The sequence below is a fragment of the Pseudoliparis swirei genome, chromosome 19 (assembly GCF_029220125.1).
Source record: "Pseudoliparis swirei isolate HS2019 ecotype Mariana Trench chromosome 19, NWPU_hadal_v1, whole genome shotgun sequence".
Taxonomy (NCBI): Eukaryota; Metazoa; Chordata; class Actinopteri; order Perciformes; family Liparidae; genus Pseudoliparis; species Pseudoliparis swirei.
The window spans coordinates 9763881-9788365 of NC_079406.1; the positions used below are offsets into that span (position 1 = coordinate 9763881).

The 24485-nt window shown below is 44.0% G+C and overlaps 2 protein-coding genes across 2 annotated transcripts; both read right to left on the reverse strand.

The window, feature by feature from the left end:
- Nucleotides 1–4699: 4699 nt before the first annotated feature.
- LOC130209422 (zona pellucida sperm-binding protein 3-like) lies at nucleotides 4700–11222 on the reverse strand. Its single transcript, XM_056439068.1, has 10 exons — nucleotides 6452–11222; nucleotides 6184–6350; nucleotides 5999–6102; nucleotides 5828–5916; nucleotides 5561–5741; nucleotides 5381–5486; nucleotides 5220–5305; nucleotides 5027–5118; nucleotides 4885–4957; nucleotides 4700–4806 (listed from the first exon to the last, which is right to left on the reverse strand). Exons 1-9 carry the CDS (start codon nucleotides 6717–6719, stop codon nucleotides 4893–4895), a joined length of 1158 nt encoding a protein of 385 aa, XP_056295043.1. The 5' UTR covers nucleotides 6720–11222; the 3' UTR covers nucleotides 4700–4806; nucleotides 4885–4892.
- Nucleotides 11223–13551: 2329 nt separating this feature from the next.
- Nucleotides 13552–22872, reverse strand: rnf103 (ring finger protein 103). Its single transcript, XM_056439063.1, has 7 exons — nucleotides 22216–22872; nucleotides 21232–21380; nucleotides 19550–19665; nucleotides 18546–18968; nucleotides 18246–18378; nucleotides 17752–17838; nucleotides 13552–17014 (listed from the first exon to the last, which is right to left on the reverse strand). Exons 1-7 carry the CDS (start codon nucleotides 22439–22441, stop codon nucleotides 16049–16051), a joined length of 2100 nt encoding a protein of 699 aa, XP_056295038.1. The 5' UTR covers nucleotides 22442–22872; the 3' UTR covers nucleotides 13552–16048.
- Nucleotides 22873–24485: the final 1613 nt, after the last annotated feature.

Sequence of the window (24485 nt, forward strand, 5' to 3'; positions counted from 1 at the left end):
AGAAACCTTCAGTCAGGATTACTGATAACGTCTGTGCTCTTTCTCCTCTTCTTTTAGGAGGAATACGTTTTGCATCAGTCACTTTCAGCTTTTTTAATATCCTCCATTGTGACAGATAGCGAGTCTCTCGATGATATTCAAATGCACATACCTCTTTTGAGGGGGGTAGTGGGGGCTTTTGCCCTATATATATATGGACAGATGTACAATAGATGTCATGTGGACAGATGAACAAAACAACAGCACATTCAATGCATATGACATACATTATTCATATACTGGGAGGAGTAGGCATGATGAAACAAGTTCCGCCAAATAATACCAGCAGCAGGATGGATGTAATATTATAATAATGATAATTATGGTATTGGCTATATAAATAAAAATGCAAGTAATAATAATAATGATGATAGCTGTAGGGGATAGGTAGGACCAGGGTACAGATAAAACCACGATCCATGTAAACCTGTAAGCAGAGAATGACCCAGGAGAAGTAGAGTTAGTAATGTGCATTGAAGAGATGTACATTTGTCCAGAAGAAGAGTGAGAGGAGGAGAGAGGAGCTCAGTGTATCCTAAGATGTCCCCTAGCAGTCTAGGCCTATAGCAGCATATCAAGGGGCTAGTACAGAATTAGTTCGGGGTGACTGTGGCTCAGTGGTGAGCAGGGTCGGCCTTCCATCAGAGGAGCGGTGGTTTGATCCCGGGCTCCGCTAGTCCATGTCGATGTGTCCTTGGGCAAGAACACCCGTTACCTATGCTGAGGACAGTATTTCAAATGTGATGAATGAAGTTGCCAAGGAGAACACACACAATGGTGGGGGAGATAGATAGGTTCTCTGATATATACACGTGTACATACATAAATACATGGTGAACTAATCTTACATTAGGTTGTTCAGCTGTACTAAGACGGCATTGAAGGCCTAGGTAGAAAATGCACGGCCTGCCACTGCTTTCATTACATGCAAGGGTGTAGGTTTGTATATGGTCCAGAGGGACTAGTCACAACCAACGTTTTGGAAAAGACAATTGTCCCCTCCAATATTTTGTTAATTTGAATTGCTTGTTAGAATAAATAATTGTGCACAATATATTTGCAAACTCATTCATATTATAACCTATGTTCAAACTCTGTCAGACATGAAAAGCAACTCCAGACGCTCTTGTAATACCAACATAATACTGTGAGTTGAATCCTTGCCTCTGCTGAAATGTTTCCTGAGAGATCATTGTGAGAGAACTCTTCCTGGCAGGTGTTCCAATTTAAAGTAATTAACAGCCTGCACTGGATTTCTGGTGGTGCATTATGGGATTTGCAGTTTTGTAGCCAAAGTCAAGTGAGCTGAATTAAAACTTGAACAGCAAAATTGGAGAATTCTAGTCATCTCAACAGGCCAACTAAACAGCAGTTGCAACACACCATTTTCGAAGATTAAGAAACATTACATCTTAAGCAGCAATATCTTAAAACATTTGTGCTGCTGTGGATTGGGGCAAAAGACAGAATTAGACAGATCAGATTATAGGGAGAGTGTAGAGCAGGGGTGGGCAAACTTTTTGACCTGCGGGCCACATTCGGTTCAAAAATGTGACAGAGGGGCCGGGCCAGGAGCATTTGGACACGCAATGTAATTTATTAAACCTGGAGATTGCGTCTGTTTTTTATACATTTCAATTTAAGGTGCAAAGTTAAAGTAATCAACATTTACTGGAAAGAGATCAATGGAATCACTTTCAACATCCAAAACAAATTACCCAACGAAATACTCAAGCTCAATAATTTCTAATTGTTTTAAACCCCGCAAAATAATGGACGGATTGTCCTGAGAATTAGACTGAATTAAATATCCTGCCTGCAGCAGAAACTAGAAAGGGGTCTTTAAATTGAGGGCGATGTGCGGCGTTATCTGGTCAGCATGTGTAAGAACCGTCAAACAGACTGACAGCACTTTACTCGAGAAAATATGACCCTAAAGCTGACAATTGAAGTTCGATTTTTAAAAATTATTCATATCTCTTCTGAAAACACACCTTTACTCATGTGGACGAACTGTTTTGGTGTTTGAAATTGGTTTACCAAAAGTCATAGGTTCACAAAAGCAGTGAAATATCTGAATACAATGCTAGATACATGTAATTGCACCTGTCCATCCTGGAGAGGGATCCTCCTCTGTTGTTCCTGATCCGATGTGAGGTCAAAGGTCAAAGGTCAGGGATGTCTATATGCACAGATTGTAAAGCACTCAGACACAAATTTGTAATTTGTGAAATTGGGCTCTACAAATAAACTGAATTGAATAAATGAGGAAAACCATATTTTGTATTAACGTTTTTTTAGTAAAAATAATGTGTCTGTCACACATTCACCAAAATGATAAAGATGGGACTGAGAAATGACTTCATATTGCAGATAAAGTTCCATGGGGTGTGTGTGCAAATAAAAAATGACCATTACATTTTTTTTTTTTATAAAAATGTATTGGACATAAAAAAAAAAAATTCTACATTATATACATGTTGTGAAATAGAAAACAGAACACAACTATTGACAGACTATTTACAATATGGCTTCACTATAATAACATCATGTCATCGTGTCACGAGACCTCTCTGCTGGCCGGGCAGGTGGAGCTGCAGGCTGCGCTGCAGGCTGCGCTGCAGGCTGCGCTGCAGGCTGCGCTGCAGGCGCTGGTGAATCCTCTCTGTAAAATACAAGACTAGTCAGCACCGCGCACAAGTTACGGACACCGTGACACGTAATGTGTAGTAAAGACTCTTACCCGGTCCAAGTGTTCCTCCTCGTGGCTCTGCAGCCCCTCCAGGCTCCGCACTGCTCGCCAAAATCACTGCGGCTGTTTCTAAATGAGCCTAACCTGTGTGGTGGGCGGGTCCCTTGTGATTTACTGAGTGTTCATTGGCAGAGCTGCCAACTTTTCAAAAAACCTTGGAGTGAGATTTTGTCGGGGGTGACCAAAATGTTTACGCGCACGCAGCCACACATGTTGGTGGCTCAAATATCAGGAAATTTGAATTAATTTGGCGTTGTACCCATGTTGTACCCTGCATTCTGGCCTGGCAAAGGTCTTTTACAAGGCATCTTTGCTACCTTAAAGAATTAAAATGTTTTTTAATAACTCGACTCTCATTTACAAAAACATGCCTAATTCTATTGCACAAATGTCCTGTCTTTGTGTTAAATTCTTTATAATACATCTTAGGCTACTTGTTCAAAGTGCTGTTTGGAAATTTTTTGAGAGGGTCCTTTTCCTAGGCCTGCAAATAAAGTGATAAATGCTGTGGGCAGCCTTAATAAACAATGCTCTGATGTTTTGAGCATGCAGTATACCAAGAGGATAACAAGGTGCTCTCCTGCTGCTCCTTATGACAGCTGAATTTACATCACCACACAAAATCACACGCACAAACACAACGAATTATTTCAAGATTTAAAGTTTAAGAGAGTGAGTACTTAATTGAACCACATGTCATTAACAGGGCTCTTAAGTTTTGAAGACAGGCAAGAGTGACATATCTATCCAGGATGCTTTATTTTCATTGATTGCTGCATGAAATCTTACCCAGATACAACAGATACGTTTTTTTCTGATTGGCTATTGTGTAGCCCATTTCTTCTTTTTGATTGGCTGATAAGTGGCACCTCACAGCAGAACTCCAGGGGAGCGCTTGATTCCTCCACGGTGAGGGCAGCGCGGCCAGCTCATGTTTGCGTGCTGCGGCACATTAAAACATTAAATAGCCGAGTTTTTTTTCAGCGTGAGAAATACGATGTGTGGCGGGAGTGAGTGACGTAAGACCGAAATGCATGACTGTCACACTCAATGCGTGACACTTGAGCCCTGCATTAACACACCGTAGTCTCGTGTCTGTTTGAAAATCTTCTGTTGCTAACTTCGGGACTCTTTGGGGTAAATAGGATGTCTATGCAGCGAATAGGTTTATAGATGCGCTCCTTAGCGCCATCTATCGTCGCGGAGTTTGAAAAGAAAGCAACGCGCCTCGGCCCAAAATCAGAAGTTCTTTTGCCGTGAGAACATGGTGTGGCGTGAGTCACACGGCGAAACCGTGAGAGTTGGTAGCTCTGTTCATTGGTTGTTTTTTTCGCAAAATGTTGACAAACGGATTGACAAATCGTGTTGAAGGGTTTTGTGTGACGAGTACTTTCCGCGCCAACGCACACCGGAAGTAAACAGTCGCGATTTGGACAAGTTCGGCGGGCCGGATAAAAAAGCCTAACAGGCCGGATGTGGCCCGCAGTTTGCCCATGTCTGGTGTAGAGGTTGGATCTGATGGACAGGGTAATAAAGCTGCTTTAAGACTAACCATTTAAATGTTACAATTTAGTTCTAGTACAGAAGGCTAATCAACCCCTTGTAAAATACTGTGTTTAGCCTTGAAAGACCCCCACGGACAGAAAGAAAATGCAGAGGGGTTTTAGAAATAAATTAGTTATGTGTATTAAGGAGCACCATATTAAGCCATCAATATTTTACCATGACAGTGATTAGGATGTTCCCAATGACAGACCTTCAAACAAACGTTGTGATAGATTAGAGATTTAGGCTTCTTGAATGTAAAGCCCAGTATTAAAGCTCTGGTGTATGTTGAGGACCAGATGTGCATGTCAAGCACTCGCCAAGAAAAAAACCCCACACAAGATCAATAAGCAGAGCTTTCATGTATAGTTATCTTTAATAACATTGGGGAGGCATTACACTTTTAGAAGTTTAAAAACAGTACAAATCCAATTCAGATTGAAGAGCCAGTGTGCAAGACAGATCCAGGCCTGGAGAACAAAAGACTGGATTAAGTAGCTGTTAAGGCTCAATATATAGACCAATGTAAAGTTGATATAAAAAATTACCTGGACAATCAATAATTCACATCAGTGACAGTCAGCGGCCCAAGGACAGCTTTTTGTGCCATTCCACGCTTCCCTGTTTTAAAATATAAAGTTTAAGTACAAGTCAAACCAGACAAGTTGATATAGTAGAAGTCACCAATACCTGATGCTGAACTCCTGACCCTCCTGGACTTGCAGTCAGAGTCACAGCAGGCACAGAGATAGCGGGAGGCAGAGTTGTCCAACTGCTCCCAGCTGAGTTCATAAGGGTCAGAAAATTATTCTCAGTGGTTCCATCAAACAAGTCAGATTGAACCCAGAGAATATATTGTGAATGTTTTCAGTAACATTTTTACCCATGCTCTTGGTCATAGTGGCAGGCCTTCTTGCTGTTGTCCTGATGGTTGGGATCCCAAGCCACAAGTTTACAGTGAATAAACACCTGTTGAGTGGAGAAGTGAGGTTACGAGGCAGTTGGCGTCAAATCTAAAAATTAATGGGCACAAGTTAGCGTTACCTCTTCGCCGAGACCAAACCTAAAGGCTTGAAGGGAAAGGTGGATCTCAGAGGATTTTTGCCTTCGTTCGAATTTAGAGCGCGATACCAGACTGTCCACAAGACATCTGTGTGGTTGAAAAATAAAGTGTCATGTTTGATTTCTGGACAACAAAATGCTACATCGGTGAAACCGGATTACCCCTCATTGGCGATTATCGGGTACAAAGTGCTTTCAGGCTGCAGCTCCGGTGTGGTAGCCGCTACGCATTCCTCAAGAAACAGCAGCAAGGGCTGATGGGCCTCCAGTGCCACGCTAGCCATGATCGGGATAAAGGAGCCCAGAGGAAAGGTAGTAGATTCAGCTGGGCCAGAGAAGTCAGCTGCAGCAGTAAATGGAGAGGATTCATTATGTTACAGGAGTCACTGGGAGAGCTGCCATCTCAGCGAGGTCACTGGTTACACCCACCATTCATGAGGCCAAAGTGGAACTCTAGATCTCCGAGACCGTACGTGTTGAAAATTGGCGCATGAAGCCGCGGGTACCAGTCTTCAGGCCTGCAACAAAACAATACGCAAGAGTATAGCAACAGCTGCCATGTTACCAAACTCTCAAAGCTGAAGTAGTGTAAACACCCACCTCTCATATACACAGACAACGGGGTGAGTGAAGGCCTGAGGGTCAGAGGAGGAAGAGGAACTGTAGGTCAGATCGTTGGTGAACATCAAGCGATCCCCAGTTACCTACGAGAGACACAAATGTTACCAAGCTGCAGAAACACTGTGGACTCAGTTAGCAGGTAGACATGTGGAGGTTCTACGCACAATTCTCCTGAAGTTACAGTCGTCGAAGTCCACGCTGAAAACAGCCTCGGTGGCCGAGAAGCTGGTGGGGAAGCAGTTACCCAGACGGAAGAGCGAGGTATCGGCCCGGGACCTGCCCTCCCTCCACACCAACGTCACAGAATCGGTTCCGCAGTCCAGCTTCATGTCTGGAAGGGGACACGACACGAAGAAGTCAAGTTGCTACTCAAACAAGCTTTTGTGAGATCAAAATAACAGAAATGTGTCCAGCATTTTGATGCAAGATTACCTGCATACACCGACATGGCCGCAGCCAGGCTCACAAGCAGAGCACGTTGCCAAAAGAACGCCATCATGATGCATGCTGGCTCTGGACACTGTGGGGTGTTTTTATTCCTCGTTACCGGGGCAATTTTCATCAAGACAACCTCTTTCAGCTGGTGTGTGTCGACGGCCTCAGGTGCAGAGGCCGTCAGACTTCTTCTACTTCTCCTTCTTCTGAAGTTTATGGGTGGACTAAAAATTAACGTTGACGGTGCATACAGCACCATCATCATGACTTTAGGACATGTGTCATTTAAAACAGAGTAATATTGTTATTATCATGAATGTAAAACATGTCAAAAGACTTCATATAGCTACCCCCCAACCTTTCAGTCTTTCTCTTTCCACGCTGAACTTCCTGCACACTATCAACAAATTTCACCATTTTCTTTACAGTTGCATATCTCTCATTAATCCGACAGTCTTAGAAATAAAAAATTATTGTAAATTCTATACTGACATAAACTTCAGTTAAAGGATCCTCTCAAACTGTTTGACCCGGTTGTATACTGAGGTCAGAACCTTCTAAGATTTCTGAACCTACTTTAAATGTTCTATTTGATTATAAAACAATCCATTGTCCAGTTATATAACCTTCCACCTGTGCCTATGTTACGCTTTCTCAACGTCAAAGAAAACTAAAGCCGTCTCTTCCTTCATGTGAAGTCTTTTCTATTTCGGTACTCACGTTAATGCGATCATCTGCTGTAGATCTTCCTTTTCTAAAGCCACTCTCATATTGGTTTAACATCTTTCTTCTTTCTACAAAATATACTGCAACACTTTGTTGAGTAGTTTATATTTCTGTTTTTCTCTTGCATGCTTTTGTACTTCACATCCCTCAAAAGCAGGACTGCATGGTGGTCTACAAGCTAGCACTGTCAACCCAGAGCAATCGGGGATGGAATTTGATTCCCGATCCCGGCCGGCTCTTCTGTGTGGAGTCTCACGTTCTCCCCCGTTGCAGCGCGGGTTCCTTCCGGGTTCTCCAGGTTCCTCTAACATGCAGCTCATGTTAATTGGAGACTCTAAATTGCCCTAAGGTGTAATTGTGAGCGTGGATGGTTGTCTGTCTCTATATTTGTGCCCTGCCTTTGCCCGATGTCAGCTGGGATGGAATGAAATCTCCCAAAAGCTGCACTGTGATCTCCTTCACAATGACAACATTTAATGGGCGGATCCTTCCCAAAAGCAGGATTACCTCCACATGGAGCACATCCTTCTTTACCTTGACACTTGGCTGGCAGTATGAGCCGTTCTTTGGCATTGAAAGCATCTTGGTGCTGGAGGAGAAAACTCTCTTTCTGAGTAGCTGAAGAAACCTTCAGTCAGGATTACTGATAACGTCTGTGCTCTTTCTCCTCTTCTTTTAGGAGTAATACGTTTTGCATAAGTCACTTTCATCTTTTTTAATATCCTCCATTGTGACAGATAGCGAGTCTCTCGATGATATTCAAATGCACTTCCCTCTTTTGAGGGGGGTGGTGGGGGCTTTTGCCCTATATATATATGGACAGATGTACAATAGATGTCATCTGGACAGATGAACAAAACAACAGCACATTCAATGCATATGACATACATTATTCATATACTGGGAGGAGTAGGCATGATGAAACAAGTTCCACCAAATAATACCAGCAGCAGGATGGATGTAATATTATAATAATGATAATTATGGTATTGGCTATATAAATAAAAATGCAAGTAATAATAATGATGATAGCTGTAGGGGATAGGTAGGACCAGGGTACAGATAAAACCACGATCCATGTAAACCTGTAAGCAGAGAAAGACTCAACAGAAGTAGAGTTAGTAATGTGCATTGAAGAGACGTACATTTGTCCAGAAGAAGGGTGAGAGGAGGAGAGAGGAGCTCAGTGTATCCTAAGATGTCCCCTAGCAGTCTAGGCTTATAGCAGCATATCAAGGGGCTAATACAGAATTAGTTAGGGGTGACTGTGGCTCAGTGGTGAGCAGGGTCGGCCTTCCATCAGAGGAGCGGTGGTTTGATCCCGGGCTCCGCTAGTCCATGTCGATGTGTCCTTGGGCAAGAACACCCGTTACCTATGCTGAGGACAGTATTTCAAATGTGATGAATGAAGTTGCCAAGGAGAACAAAAAACACACACACACACACACAATGGTGTTGAATATATTTATTGTTGGACTGTGAATGCTGGGAGCCATGTGCACAGCTGGGACATCGAGTTGTTCCTCTCTTTCTCCATGGGAACAAACAGATTGACAAGCTAAATATTGCAACAACTCACCTCTTATTGTTTACGGTTTCCTCTTCTCAGGGTGTTCGGGCAAAATAGTTCCCCGGGGGCTTGTGCATCCATTTATGGGTCCACAAAGAAGCAGGTACACTCAAAGAAATGACTCATTGGATGAACTCAATTAAATTGTTGGCAGGTTTTCCATCCAATAATTATATGCAACTCCAACTCAAATTTAGCACATCAGTGCAATAAAATGTAATTAAGTTAGTCCAACTCATTTGTATCAAATACATCTAAAATAAAATAACGATATTCATTAAATTAAATTAATTTGTGTTTGTCCAACTCAAAATATAAACTAACTAACTAAGAAAATATGCAAACTCCACACAGAAGGAACGCCCCGACTGGGAATTGAACCCACAGACCTTTGGCTTTGAGGCAACGGTGCTAGCTACTACACCACCGTACAGCCCTGAAAGTGTCTTCACCTTGTAAACAACTGATTTTCAGCTGGCGCATGCGCAAAGGGTAGTCCTCACTGAAACACATTTATTTTGAGTTGATATGCACACCATCTAACCTAAATAAATCTAATAAATGAAAGAATTCATACATTTTGTGTTCCACCCATTAAATACAAATATCTATTTTTGTAATTGATTTATTTAAATGTATCAAACAATATTTAAATGTGTCACCTCGAAGAAGGGCTTGAATCGTTTTTGTGAGTGTAACCTAAATAAATCTAATAAATGAAAGTATTCATACATTTTGTGTTACACCCATTCAAAATAAATATCTTCGTTTTGTAATTGATTTATTTAAATGTATCAAACAATATTTAAATGTGTCACCTCTAAGAAGGGCTTGAATCGTTTTTTGAGTGTAGGGGGAGGTGAACTTATGTGTTGCTGTTTATTTAGATACATTATGCGTGGATAATGAGTTGGTAAAATCACGTAGATATGTATTGCAAATATATATATACTTACCTGTAGATGGTATGCTATGGGCTAATGAGAGCGAGGTGTATATAATGAGCTCATTTTGTTTGTTGGGAGATTACGGAAACTGGTCGGTGATGGCAAATTTTTTATGTGGTGTGAAACTGTAAAAACTCGAATGGGCACTCAGTAGAGCGCATACCTTCGCATATCACAAGATTGGGCATTGAATTATGAACATGTTGGCATTAGTTGCATGCCAATTGGATACAAATTGACCGTGCTATGGTAAAAAGAAGATTTTGACCTTTCCACGACCTTGACCGTGACCTTTGACCCGATCGATCTCAAAATCTAATCAAATGGTCCCCGGATAATAACCAATCATCCCACCAAAATTCAGGCGATTCGGTTAAAAACTTTTTGTGTTATGCGAGGAACACGCATACAAATAAATAAATAAATAAATACACGGCGATCAAAACATAACCATCCGCATTTTCAATGCGAAGGTAATAAGTGGAGCTTCACTGAAACTGATCTGTTCCATTAGGCCGGAAGTAAAGGTCGGTTGATATGCGGAGGGGAACAATGACCAGAAGAACAACGAGCACCAGGAGCAGCTCCAGAAGGTGGTACCAGAGACTTGAGCTGACCAGCAAGCGACTGGATGGAAAAAGAAACCACATGCAGAGAGCAACGATGGAAAAGTATACAGCACCCAGTTGATTCATGCACAGGTGACTGAAACGAGAGATGAATATAACAGCAGACTGGATAAGGCAGAAAGAGATAAGGACGTGGAGGAGGCAGATCCGGTGATATGACCTACCCGTTCTACTCACACTCAGCACCTTGTCACGGGAGGCCTCTGGAACTGTCAGTCAGCCAACCGCAAGGCCGGTTTCATCTCTGGCTTTGCCATGGAGCAGTCGCTTGACTTCCTGGCTCTCACTGAGACCTGGATCACAGCAGACAACACGTCTACCCCGGCTGCTCTCTCCTCGGCCTTCTCCTTCAGCCACACACCCAGACCCTCTGGTCGGGGTGGAGGTACAGGTTTACTCATCTCACCCAAATGGTGTTTCTCTCCCTACCCGCTTCCACTCTTTATCCCACTGACTTTTGAGTTCCATGCTGTGACTGTTACTCATCCGGTTCAACTACACATTGTTGTTCTCTACCGTCCCCCTGGCTCTTTGGGAGATTTCTTGGAAGAGCTAGACGCCCTCCTGTCAAACTTCTCGGAACACGGCCCCCCGCTCATCCTTCTGGGTGACTTCAACATCCAGACAGAGAAGTCATGTGATCTCTTACTCTTACTGTCTTCCTTTGACCTCTCACTCAGTCCCTCCCCTCCCACTCACAAAGCCGGCAACCACCTTGACTACATTTTCACTAGAAACTGCTCTACCTCCAACCTCACTGTAACTCCTCTCCATGTCTCTGACCACTTCTTCATCTCTTACTCTCTCTCGCTCTATGGTACTGACAACCCACCCATATCTACAGACTCTACCTGTACGGCGCAACATTCGCACCCTCTGTCCCTCCTCCCTGGCCTCCTCTGTCCTATCTGTTCTCCCCTCAACTGACTCCTTCTCACTCATGCATCCTAACTCTGCCACAGACACTCTCCTCTCTTCCCTGTCTTCATCTCTTGATTCTCTTTGTCCTTTTAAGACACGACCGGTTCGGAAATCCTCTCCGGCGCCGTGGTTGTCGGACTTGGTGCGCGCCGAGAGAGCCACCCTGCGAGCGACGGAAAGAAAATGGCGAAAAACGAATCAAGCGGAAGACTTGCTCTTCTATCAAGCTCTTCTCTCCTCCTTCTCTTCCTCTATATCTGCAGCCAAAAGCTCTTTCTATCTGACCAAAATTCAGTCTTCCTTCTCTAACCCTAAAAAACTCTTCTCTATCTTTTCCAACCTCCTTGATCCCCCTGTCCCCCTCCTCCTTCCACCCTTTTGCCGAGCCACTTTGTCGACTACTTTACAAACAAGATAGACGACATACGCTCCTCCTTTACTAATCCATCTTCTATCACCTCACCAACACTAACTTCTTCATCCCCCTCTCTTTCCTCTTTCACCCCCGTCTCCCAATCAAGTTCTTAGCTTGGTGACCTCCGCTCGACCGACCACCTGCGCCCTTGACCCCGTTCCCATTCTCCAGGCTATTGCTCCTGACCTTCTGACCTTCCTCACCCATCTTATTAACAGCTCCCTCTCAACTGGCTGTTTCCCTAACTCTCTGAAGGAGGCGAGAGTCAACCCTCTCCTGAAGAAACCCACGCTCGACCCGTCTGAAGTCAGCAACTACAGACCGGTCTCTCTTCTTCCTTTTCTCTCCAAAACTCTGGAGCGAGCTATCTTTAATCAAGTGTCCTCCTATCTCCACAGTAACAGCCTTCTTGACCCTCACCAGTCTGGATTCAAGGCCGGCCACTCAACAGAGACTGCCCTCCTTGCTGTCACTGAGCAGCTTCACACTGCTAGAGCAGCCTCTCTCTCCTCTGTCCTTATCCTTCTAGACCTTTCTGCAGCATTTGACACCGTGAACCACCAGATCCTGATCTCTTCTCTTCTGGAACTGGGGATCTCAGGCACTGCACTCGCGCTTTTCTCTTCCTACCTTAACGACCGCACTTACCGGGTAACTTGGAGAGGATCTGTGTCTGATCCTTGTCCTCTCACTACTGGGGTTCCTCAAGGCTCCGTCCTGGGTCCCCTCCTCTTCTCTCTGTACACAAATTCTCTCGGCTCTGTCATTCGTTCGCATGGCTTCTCCTACCGTAGCTATGCTGATGACACCCAACTGATCTTCTCGTTTCCACCGGCCGAAACACAGGTGGAGGCGCGAATCTCTGCCTGTCTGACCGACATCTCTCAGTGGATGTCTGCTCACCACCTGAAGATCAACCCTGACAAGACCGAGCTACTATTCCTTCCAGGGAAAGGCTCCCCACCCATGACCTGACTACCACCTTCAACAGCTCTGTGTTGGCCCCTACCCTGACTGCCAGGAACCTCGGGGTGACACTCGACAGTCAACTCTCCCTGACAGCCAACATCTCTGCGACGACGCGTTCCTGTAGGTACATGCTGCACAACATCAGGAGAATACGGCCTCTTCTTACTCAGAAGGCGGCACAGGTTCTGGTCCAGGCTCTGGTCATTTCACGCCTTGACTACTGCAACTCCCTCCTGGCTGGTCTACCCGCTAAGGCCATCCGACCTCTGCAGCTCATCCAGAATGCAGCAGCTCGACTGGTCTTCAGCCTCCCGAAGTTCACCCACACCACTCCGCTCCTCCGCTCTCTTCACTGGTTACCGGTGGCTGCCCGCATCCGCTTCAAAACACTGGTTCTGGCGTACCGTGCTCTAAACGGATCGGGCCCCGTCTACATCCGGGATATGGTCACACCGTACACCCCGGCACGTTCGCTCCGCTCGGCAACAGCCAATCGACTTGTGACTCCTGCACCTCGAGCTAATAACTCGAAATCCAGACTGTTTGCTGTCCTGGCTCCTCAGTGGTGGAATGAGCTCTGCACTGACATCAGGACAGCAGAAAGTCTCTACATCTTCCGCCGGAGACTGAAAACACATCTTTTCCGACTATATCTGGATTAAAACACAGATTTGCATTTCAGTGGCACTGGGATGGCACTTATTGTGGTGCTTTTGTGGTTCGACTGAGTTGAGGAAGTGTTGCTTCCTGTGTTCTTGGTTTGTACTCTAGGTTGAATGCACTTATTGTAAGTCGCTTTGGATAAAAGCATCTGCTAAATGACATGTAATGTAATGTAATATGTGGAATCTTTTAGCATATATCATGTCTTCCAAATTAATGTTTAAACAAAGGAAAATAAACCTTCTTTACCAAGAAAATAAGCACCACTTTCGACTCAGCTTTATTTCAATAGTACAGGGATTCTAAACGGCATCTCAAGCACACAAAATAATGATAAAACAGAATCAGCTGAAAGAACAAAAGCTCTCGAAACTAGATTTGAATTGATAACCTCTCATGAAGTCAGTGGATATTGTACTTTATCGCTGCAGATTCCCAAATACAACTACAATGGATCATATCACCACATACCATCTGCTACACAGTGAACATGGGGTTCTGCTGAGGCCTGGAGACCCAGGACAGGGGGCCGATCATCCAGGTCCAATGAGAGCACATCAAGTGGTTTTATAATTCAAGAGTCCCCCCCACACACACACCACCATCAGATAATTCTGAAGAGAAACCAAAATAGAAAATCAGACTTTAAAAGAAATATCATCTGGATTTTCACTTCATGCATCTATCGCTTTTCTAATCTTCAGACCACTCAAAGCGCATTGAACAATTCACACGGGAGCCATTTTGGGGTCAAGCGTCCAGCCCGATTTGATTGAAGGACGACCCTGCTGGCCACTGAGCCCGGCACCATATAAGTCTCTCTATCTCAGCAACGACATGTCCATGTCACGTTACCTTACCGAGAACAGATATATACCAATCAATTTGCACCAATTAAAGTTAATACAACTGTATGGTATTTTTATTTTATGGTCAGTCATACATGATTAAATAATACCACTGTGTCGTTATAGGTGCATTCATTTATTTATTTATTGGGCAAACTCTCAACACATCTGACATATCGTCCTATAAAATTGATTATGGTGAATCCACACGCAGCAGATAATAGGATTAACCCCGTGCAGGAGGCTGGATCCTATATTCTGTCCTTTTATCTCTGGTTTGGTCTCCACCCTGCCCAGCCACATGTCGGTCTCTTGAGCTACTGGACCAGGCTGTGCTCGCCAGCTCGTCTCAAACTGTGTCTCTCTGCGGTTCCCTGTTGAGCAGGCTGTGTGCTGCTACTGGAAATGACATTGATGAGAGCTTTAAGATCATTTAAGGTCAAAGGACAAAGGGGGAGCGGGAACAGTTATAATTCTCTGTTTGTCACTACGACACCTTTTACAGCACAGAGTCATTTGACCTCCTGGAAATATAACGTGTTGATTAGTGCAGCTTTAATTGGGTTGGTTTAGTAACGTCGCTAGCCTGACACATGGCTAGTGGCCATGATAAAAAGTCACACCCAGAGGTGGTGCGTAGTCATTTCTGATATAACATTATATTATAGCATAACCTAAAAATACAGGCGTTGTCAAAATCGTTCTAAGTGTGCCTGAAGATTCCTTGACATTTCATTAGATTCTCAAATACCACGTTGACTAGGTTTAGTATTCTGGGGAGTCCATGCAGAATCTTGCTTACACTTCTTCAACCTGTAGGATTCCTTCATATAGGTGAACGTTTGCTGTTGATCTTTAGTAAAACATCTTCATCCATGATGATGATAATGCCAGCAGGTCAGTGTGCATGTGAGCGGCCTCTAATGTATTTTTGACAATGCTGCACCATTCTCCACCCACCTGCCCCACATCAATGTGAGCGCCCTCCACGTGGTTTAGAGCTCATCAAGCCACGGGGTGACCGGGCTCCGATATCACACTGGAGATTAGAATGTCATCAGGACCGAGCGCTGGTGATCCAGATGTGTTGCTGAATACACCCATCCTCACTACGACCAGCATGCTGTACGTTGGATGCTCACCTAAACACAACCGGATGGGTTTGGGTTCTAAATGACACATCACAGCTCCAACGCTAAGTTTTAAATGCACGAGACGCACAAACAAACTATGAGATGGGGTCAGATTACAGGTAGAAACTATTAACTAAGCCTATTCTCTGGGCATCATCACTATAAATACTTGAGTTGTGTACAATTGAGTCCTTCTGCTTGCCTCAGAATCGTAAGTGTGATATTACACACCCAACATTCATTGTACCGTTGTGCTGACTGATTAATCGTAGTACTTCTTTCTTGTGTTGACCAACGGGAGGGTTTGATAGAGAAGGTTCCTCCTAGTTCTGACCGTTCTAAATACAACACAAACCCATAGAGCGTGGAGGTGTTTGCATTTGCAGGCAGTCATGACACAGGATGGAGCAGTTAGTGTACAGGTGTACACAGTTGATAAGCATTAAATTAAATACGCTTCTTGTCCAGCTTGATGACGCAACACCATGTGAAAACTGATGGTTTCTGGGTAAAAGAAGGCAAAACCAGAAAGATGTCTTTATTGCACCAAGCAGTTTGCTGCGACTTCTCCAACGGTGTGAATCCACATCCTTCCTGTGCAGAAACCGCAGTTTCATCCGTCGGAAATAATGGCCAGAATATCACCTTCAACGGTAATGAAAGCAAGCCGATTGATGACAAACGCCGTCCCGATCAGACCCACGGGTTACGTTTCCTCCTGAACTCTTCCCCGGTCCCGATCGAGCAGCGGTGACACCAGGAGCGCTCCTCCCTCAGTCCTGCAGTGGGACCTGAGCAGCGCTCTGTGCGGCTCTCTGCTGCTTCTTCCTGTAGCTGGGCCAGCGGCACACCGGGCAGCAGTGCCTGCCTCCTGCCAGCCACACCACGATGCAGTGCTGGTGGAAGGCGTGGCCACAGGGCAGACCCGTCAGCAGCTCCTCGCCCGCAAACGTCTCCAGACACACCACGCACTCGGAGCAGCGCAGCATGCCACAGGGCCACAGCGACCAATCACAGGGACGGCCGCCCTTCGGTGCCCCGTTGGCGGACGGCGAGCCTCTGTTCCCGTGTGGACAGCAGATGGCGGCCATGTTGTTGCACACCGGGAGCTGTGTGTTGCGGTCCTGACCGCACACACACCTCTCTTGTCTGCTGCTGCTATGTGGAGGGGAATCCATCTGCTCCCTGCTCTCTGTGTCTGACTGTAAACTATCCGGCTCTTTATCCAGCCTCCCAGACTCCTCCTCCTCCTCTTCCTCTTCCTCTTCCTCCTCCTCCTCCTCCCCCTCCGTGTCCTCCCCGACAGCTCGGAAGCTCCAGGTTGGCAGGGCTTTAATATAGTCTGTGTTAATTAAAGGGCGGAGCCAGAGGTCGGGAAAAGCCAAACGCTCTAATAAGAGGTTGGGGTCATCCTCCCAGTCGGAGTTGTCAGACGGGACCTGCTGCAGCGATGCGATTGGGTGGAGCAGATAGGAAGTGTACCAGTCCCACAGACTGGCCAGCCACTCCATGTTGGTGGTGTTGTCCTCTTGGCTCCTGATGCCACAGCGGCGTTTCTTCTCAAAGTAGTCGACCAGCAGGCCGTGGGCCAGGTAGGTGGACAGGAAGAGAGCCGGGTGGGATGAGTAGAAGGTCCAGTCGGCTCTCACCAGGCTGGCCAAAGTGGTGGTGTCAGCATACCGAAGCAGCTTCAGACTATAACCGTACAGAGTTTCCAGATAGGGCAGCTGGAGGAGAGCCTAGAGGAGTGACCAATCAGTGATCAGTTATAAAACAGGTATATGGCTATAAACAGGTATATCGTTCTATGACTTTACATGCCGGACATCTTACAGTTGGTTATTTAGGCATGAAAGATGTTTTATTTTGAAAAATGAGCGGAAACATCCGTCTGTACCTCTTGACACGTCAAGACGCTTGTCTAAGGTCAACTAATAGGTTGCCCCAAGAATTAAGACCACAAGCTAGCAAAAGAGTAAAAAACTAATTCCTTGGAGAGTTTCTTTGGAAAGTGGAAACGGTCCAATGAGGAGAGAGAAGAGCCTACGACTTCCAAGAAAAAGAAAGGTTCATTTAAACGACAATATCAGGAGTCCTACTTAAAATGCAGGTTTATCGCCTCTTTTTTCCCGCATAATGTGGCAATAATTCAGTGTTATGGTGAATTGTATTTTGTATGTAACTTATATTTGTTTTGATTTCTTCATATTTATCCCCCACACCTTTAAGGCCGGTCTATGAAAATATTGTCTTGCACGAAACTGGGGGCTGCTGTTTTAGCCGCTAGGCTAATTTATGCAATGCAAAATGCCGTAGGCTGAAGAAAGTGGTGACTAGTGCTGCAATGTGCAGATCAGTGTTGTAATGTGAAACCTTTGGGTATTGTATCCCATGCATGTAGTCCCTTTGTTCAACACAGGAAGAACGAGTGGATGAAGACAGTACTGAGAATCGTGTGGTACAGATGATTTCCTACCAGAACAGGAAGCCAGGACCCCAGCAGGATGGAGTTGTAGGTTCCAAGAGTGCGGATCAGAACTACAAATCGTTTCACTGTTGCTCCCTGTCCATGGAAACAAATACATGTTTCAATGAAACAATAAATACATAACTAGCTGCACCTCTCTCACCCTCTCTCCCTCCCCTTCACTGTGTATGACAAATCTGATCAATGGTGACGCAGGTATTCAGAGCTTATGATAAACCAGCAGTACGACAGTTCAGACAACATGTTACAAAAAGTCCCACATTCACTTCATTCAAGAAACATAACTCCGGCTTTACAGTTGCGAGATAGACCTACAGGAGGAAAGAGTGCAATATTTCCCTTTGTAAATGTAGTGGTGTAGAAGTATAAAGTCACATCAAAGGGAAATACCCATGGAAACAACAAGTACCTCAACATTTTACTTGATTAAAAGCACTTTGTTAATTTGGACCCCTGGGTGGAATAGAACAACAGAAAGTGACCTGTGTGATGAAGAGGTCCATCCAGGCTAGCAAGTTGATGAGGACCAGACTGAGGACAAACAGATCATCGACCTCCGGCTGGATCGATCGTAGAAAAGTATCCATGGCAGCCAGGGACAAGAACTCCCCCTTACTAGAGACAGGAGAGGAGAGAACGGAAGGGAGGAGACAAGGGGAGAAGAGAGAGGAAGAGAAGAGGATTGAGGGAGAGGTGGAGACGAGGAGTCGAAGAAGAAACAGAGTGATTCAGGACATTTGCATTGGTTTGTAAAAACAATAATCCCATTGTTTGATCGTCACCTGTTGCCATAGCGATAGATGCCCTCAGGCATCTTGAGAATGTAGGCGGGGCTCTGTGTCACACCAATCTCCGATAGGATGCTGTGGTTGTCCCAGCGACGTACATCCACGAAGATGAACTCAATCCTGCCGGTGAACTTGACAGACAACGCGGAGAAGAAGGCGGGCGGCTGGGAGAGATGGGCGAACAGAAACATCTTCACCGGGTGGGCCGGGTCAGAGCGCCACTCCTCCACCAGCTGCTCAGACTGATGCAGGGTTTTGATTCGATGGGCCACGTGTGAGGTCATCCAGCGGAAGATGTGCTCCGTTTCAATGCGACGGCCGTTGTACTCTTTGAGCATGACTTTACCCTTCGATGCCGAGGTCTGGGGAACGGACATGATCAGAGTGGAGCGCTGCCATCCGCGCTTGATACATGACCTGGTGGACAACACCAAACCGGCATGACAGTATTACACCTTACAGAAACATACAGGACACTTTAACAGCTTACTGCCCACACAGACATTGATATTATATCAAATGGTGCTTTGTACAAATAACCACTGCAACAATAACAAGGTGAAAAGATAACATTAGGAATAGTGAAGGTTTGAATTGACTTCAGGGCGGTTGAAAGTATGGCTGCTGAACAAAGTTAGTCTGGACAGCTTTAACAAAACAAGACAGTAAAACAGCAGCTTAAATAGTTGTATCGACGATGCAATATTAACAACCATTCAGTCCAATTTCTTTCTTTTTTTACTGATTTCTTATACTTGTTTTGATTTTGTTTTTCTACTTATGTCTTTTGTTTGTTTGCACTCTCCAATAGGCAGCTGTTTTCTGGATAATGTCCTCGCTGTGGACTAATAAAAGGATTAGCTTATCTCATCTGCAATCGGCAAAACACATACAAACTGAAGCAGGGAAAAATAAAGTTCAGAGTCCAAACGAGCATCCTGTGTGCCCTGAGAGAAATGACAAGTGTCGGTGTGTTTGAAGAAGACCCTGCTTCCCACCTGTAGTCATTAGAGCAGTTAAAGGTTCCAGTTCTGATCCCAAACTGAGACACTTTCTGCACCATCTTCCCCCAGTTGGACTGACTGAGCAGAGCGTCCCGGTCCTGGGCAATGACCTGCAGGTATACACGGGGACAAGACCGGGTCAGACAGCTCACACTAGACCATTCTGTGACCCCTTCTGACAGTGGAGGCAAAAAAACCTCTTCTTCTTTTTAATACTTTTGATTTTTTTTTAAAGTGCGTCGACATCAACACGTCTGATCCATGTTGTGTTGTCCATTAGCTTCATCCCATTCAAATTAAACATTACAACCAGACAGATATGTTGGTCCTCGGGGCAGAACGCGGGCTGCAGGTTGGATCTGATTTTGGTGCCAGAAGGTCGTGACTATTCTTTGACAGAGAAGAGGACCGGTAGTGGAACACCCGTCCCGAGTTCAGTCCGTTTCATTAATCTGGTTTGGAGCCAATGTGAGCAGACAGAGCCAAGTCCGGTTTAATTAATTAAAATACAGAATTGAGAAATGAAGCACTCATCACGTCGGTTCCTTGTGAGGAAAACAAACAGGAGTGGATAGACGAGTTGAAGTAAACTGGTACTGCTTGTTAGTATGAACTGGTGAGTTACAGTCAAGTGTGAGTGCTGACAAGTGCTGAAAATTGTACATGTATTCAAATTGGTTTAACTTAAAGAGAAGCCAAACAGAACAACTAAACTGATGAGGACTTTCTCTTCATTTCATGCTGCTGGCTTTAATATGGATGAAGAACTGGTCAAATATATATATGTATGTGTGCGTGTATTTGTGTATGTGTGTGTGTGTGTCTGTGTAACAATTTATTATTAATCTGGAAAGCTTTTAAAAGGCTTAAAGTACTTTACTTTACTGTTAATTGAATGTATCTCAAAATATTTTCTATGATTGAGACATGGCAAAAGTGGCGCATGTACATGCAGCAGCCGGCTGCTCCCATGAATTAGCCGTTTTTTTCTCGATTATTACTGGAGCACTAACTGCATATGAGAGAATACATTCATCAACATCGGAAAAGAAAATGTTTGGTTTAAGTGCTGCGGTCACTACCCACCTCCGACCAACTCGTCAGACTTGTCGGACCACGTTTCATGTTTTTCTGATTACAACTGCATGTTGTTGTGCACCCCTGTGTTGAAGTATGACACTAAATGATCCTTGAAACCTTGATTGTACTGACTGCCTAAGAACCAAAGTCGAGTGTGTACGTATCCCACCGCTGGTCCAAAATCACCTCCACCACTTGGCAGCCTCACAGAATATCGCGGTGTTCCCTTTCATAAGCTGCCACTGACCTGCTAATTTTATTAACATAACTGTCAGTGACTTCAGATACTTTTCATCTGTGCTGCCCTGCAGGGAATGGAATAGAGCCTCTGACTCGTGACATGCACTGACAGAGGATATGCATCTGATTGTATAATCAGCCTGATCAATACGCTCACGTCACTGGACAGCTCGAAATGCGACTAAACAATCTGTGATTTGTGTGGAAGCAGTGCTCATGAAATTGTCACTTCCTGAGTGGAAGGTCGACGGATTAAGAAAATGTAATATTCCAGCTCTATGCAACAGAATCATTGTCATTCCACTTAATTAGGCAACACTACTTTGTTTAAATATATTGTTATTAAGTGCCTTTACCTGAACCAGCCATATCCCATCTTTAGTGTCCTCCACTAATTCATAGAAGTGCATCTCTCCACTGAAGTGTGTTGTGCTGGCATCTCCTGCCTCCGTCTGCTCCTTCTCTTTCTTGATGGCCGAGTACAGCTCGCCTTGCGTCAACTCTCCTGTGGGGAAAGGACAACCAGAACCAGGATTGGAAAAGGAGTAAGAACGTATCCACCTGCCCCAAACAGTTAACCAATACATTAATTTATTCTTGAATTCCAAATATAATGAATACTAGTGCTTGGTAATAATAACAATATTTAGTTTGACCCTTATGTATACATAATTTGTTCAACATTTGATTTGAAAATCGCAGGTATATGGAATGGATGGCAGGAACTTGAATTGATAATTAATTAATCTTGAATAATATCTGTAATGACAGGCGTCATTAAGTCCCCAAAGTACAGCAAGTAGAGATTTAAACTTAACAGTTATGAGTCATTGATCCACCTCCACATGCTCATGGATATGTGAGGTGGAGAATGTGGGGAATGCCAACTGCAGATTATCTCGGAGTGTGAAGAAGGATATTTTAAAGTAGACTCAGCCTGGTCACACACCAAAGGATCAATTCCATGTTCCCATTAAAGGATCATTGTCAGCACAATTTACAGTAAACATTACACACTAGAGATGTGCCGATCCAGCTGTGCTGTCCCTGAACTGATCAATGTCCTTCATCGATAATGTGTCAGGTGGAACTGCTCTTAAACTTATCACAACATATTTCTGGTGTACGTCGCAATATGTTTTCCATTATTCTCCCCTCTTCTTATCCCACTATCGTATAGTTCAACTGCAGGACAATGTCTAGAAATAGTCCTCTTCACAGGAGGGAAACACACGTTGGCATCCCTTCATGTTTTCGAGTTTGATAATCGGATTCCTGAGCTGAGAAACAATTGGTACCCGTATCGATGCTTGTGGCCCTCATTATTATCCGACACTTACCGGATTTCTCGACCAGCTCGCTGACGTCCTTCTTCTCCGCCAGACCGGAGTATCCCAACCCTCGACACTCCAGGATGGTCTTCAACTTCTTATAACTGAGAGTGACTGGGTCAACCAGCTGAGTGGCGAACATACCGGCCTCATACCAAACTACCGCCTCAAAGAGCCTCGCTAGCATGAATAGCACTATGAAATACAGGAGCAGGAAGAAGAGCTTCAACCACATCTTACAGCTGGACGAGAGCGCTGCTGCCGCGAAGCGATGTCTCGGTCACAGAGTGGGAGTGACACCTGGACGCGCTTCTCAGGCTGCACTCACCTGTCTGCGTTAACGTTACCCATTCACGGCGGATAACGTTATTAGCTTACGTGCACATATTTGTTAGACCTGCGTCGTTCGTTCGAGTGTCGCTGGGAAGGTTTCCCTCGGCCGGTCGTTCCTGTCACATTCACGAACCCTGCTAACGGTGACAGTTAGCTAACTAGCTTAGCATCGAAGGAAGGCCTCGCTATCCACCGAAACAAACAGGCCTCGCCGAGCTCCGGTGTCGGCTGCACGCGCCGCAGTTTCCCGCTGGACGTCAGTGGTTCGTGGGAACTGCTCCTGTGGTCCCAGATATCACAACATTACAAAATGACAGGAATGACGGATCTGCTTTTTCGCTCTGATCAGCTGGTGTACACAGAAGAGTTGACGTCATATCCGGCTCTACCTCACACGACTAAACAAGCCAAATCCTTGCATTAGATTAGTTTTCTACCGCGGAACTATAGAGACATTATTTTGTATAGTAAAGCGTTTTTACTTTAAAAGTAAAAGTCCTGCATTCAAAATCTTACTCAAACAAAGGTTTTATCATATAATAACATTATCTAAAGTAAAAGTACTTATAATTCAGAAAAGCCCATTACACAATAATATATGTTCATATTACTAGAATATTATTATTGGTGCTTAATTGTCACTTTAATGTTGCAGCTGGTAAACAAGGGACTACATTGTATTACGTTTTACACTGCTGGGTTTAACATATAATAATATGTTTTTATATATATATATATATATATATATAGAATAATATTTGTTGATTTATTTTATGTATGAATTATATACTTTAAATCTGCTGTCACATACACGCAATGGAGTGGAGATGTTGTTGATGAGTATAAAGTAACATAACATGGACACATTCAAGTTAAATACAATAACTTTAAAACTGTACTGCATATATATATATATATATATAAATATATAAATCGGAGTAAATTATTACAAAATATATATTACTATTCTAAACTAATAAACTTTGGGAGGGAAATCACAAAGTACTGAGAGAGGAATGTCTGTTCCTATTGTATAAATAGTATGTGTACTTCTACTAATGTACTGTAAGTATGTCTTCTCTGGACATCAGACTTTCTGATGACTTCTGACTTCTATGAAATCAGACTTATTTTTTGCCACCAGAGGAGTCGCCCCCTGAAAACCATTAGAAATAATGCAATTTTAAGGAACTTCTTAAATTATGAGAAAAAATTGCTAATCGTATAGAGAAGAAAGTATGCCGTTGGTGTATTTAAAGATATAAAAACAAAATGTGTAATACCATTCATCACAGTATACCACTTGATGAAGTGAAACGGTATTATATTAGAGTGATTGGGCTGAATGCATATGACATAAATGATTAATATAATGAGAGTAGTAGGCATGATTAAAAAGTTACGACTACATACAATTACAGCAACAGTGTATTAGCCCCAAATTGTTCTTTTTGTACATAAATGATAAATGCAGATGATCAAAGAAACTGGAATTTGTATTATGTTATGATGACACTATTATTTTGTTCTGGGGAGAATATGCAACAGCTTTTGGAGGTTACTGCAATGGAAATTAGTAGATTGAAATTCTAGAGACTCGCTATCTGTCACAATGAAGGATATTAAAACAGCTGAAAGTGACTGATGCAAAACATATTACTCCTAAAAGAAGAGGAGAAAGAGAACAGACGTTATCAGTAATCCTTGATTTTGAACGTGACCTTCCAAGGAAAGTTCTGCTAGGTTTCTTCAGAAAGAGAGTTTTCTCCTCCAGCACCAAGATGCTTTCAATGCCAAAGAACGGCTCATACTGCCAGCCAAGTGTCAAGGTAAAGAAGGATGTGCTCCATGTGGAGGTAATCCTGCTTTTGGGAAGGATCCGCCCATTAAATGTTGTCATTGTGAAGGAGATCACAGTGCAGCTTTTGGGGGATTTCTTTCCATCC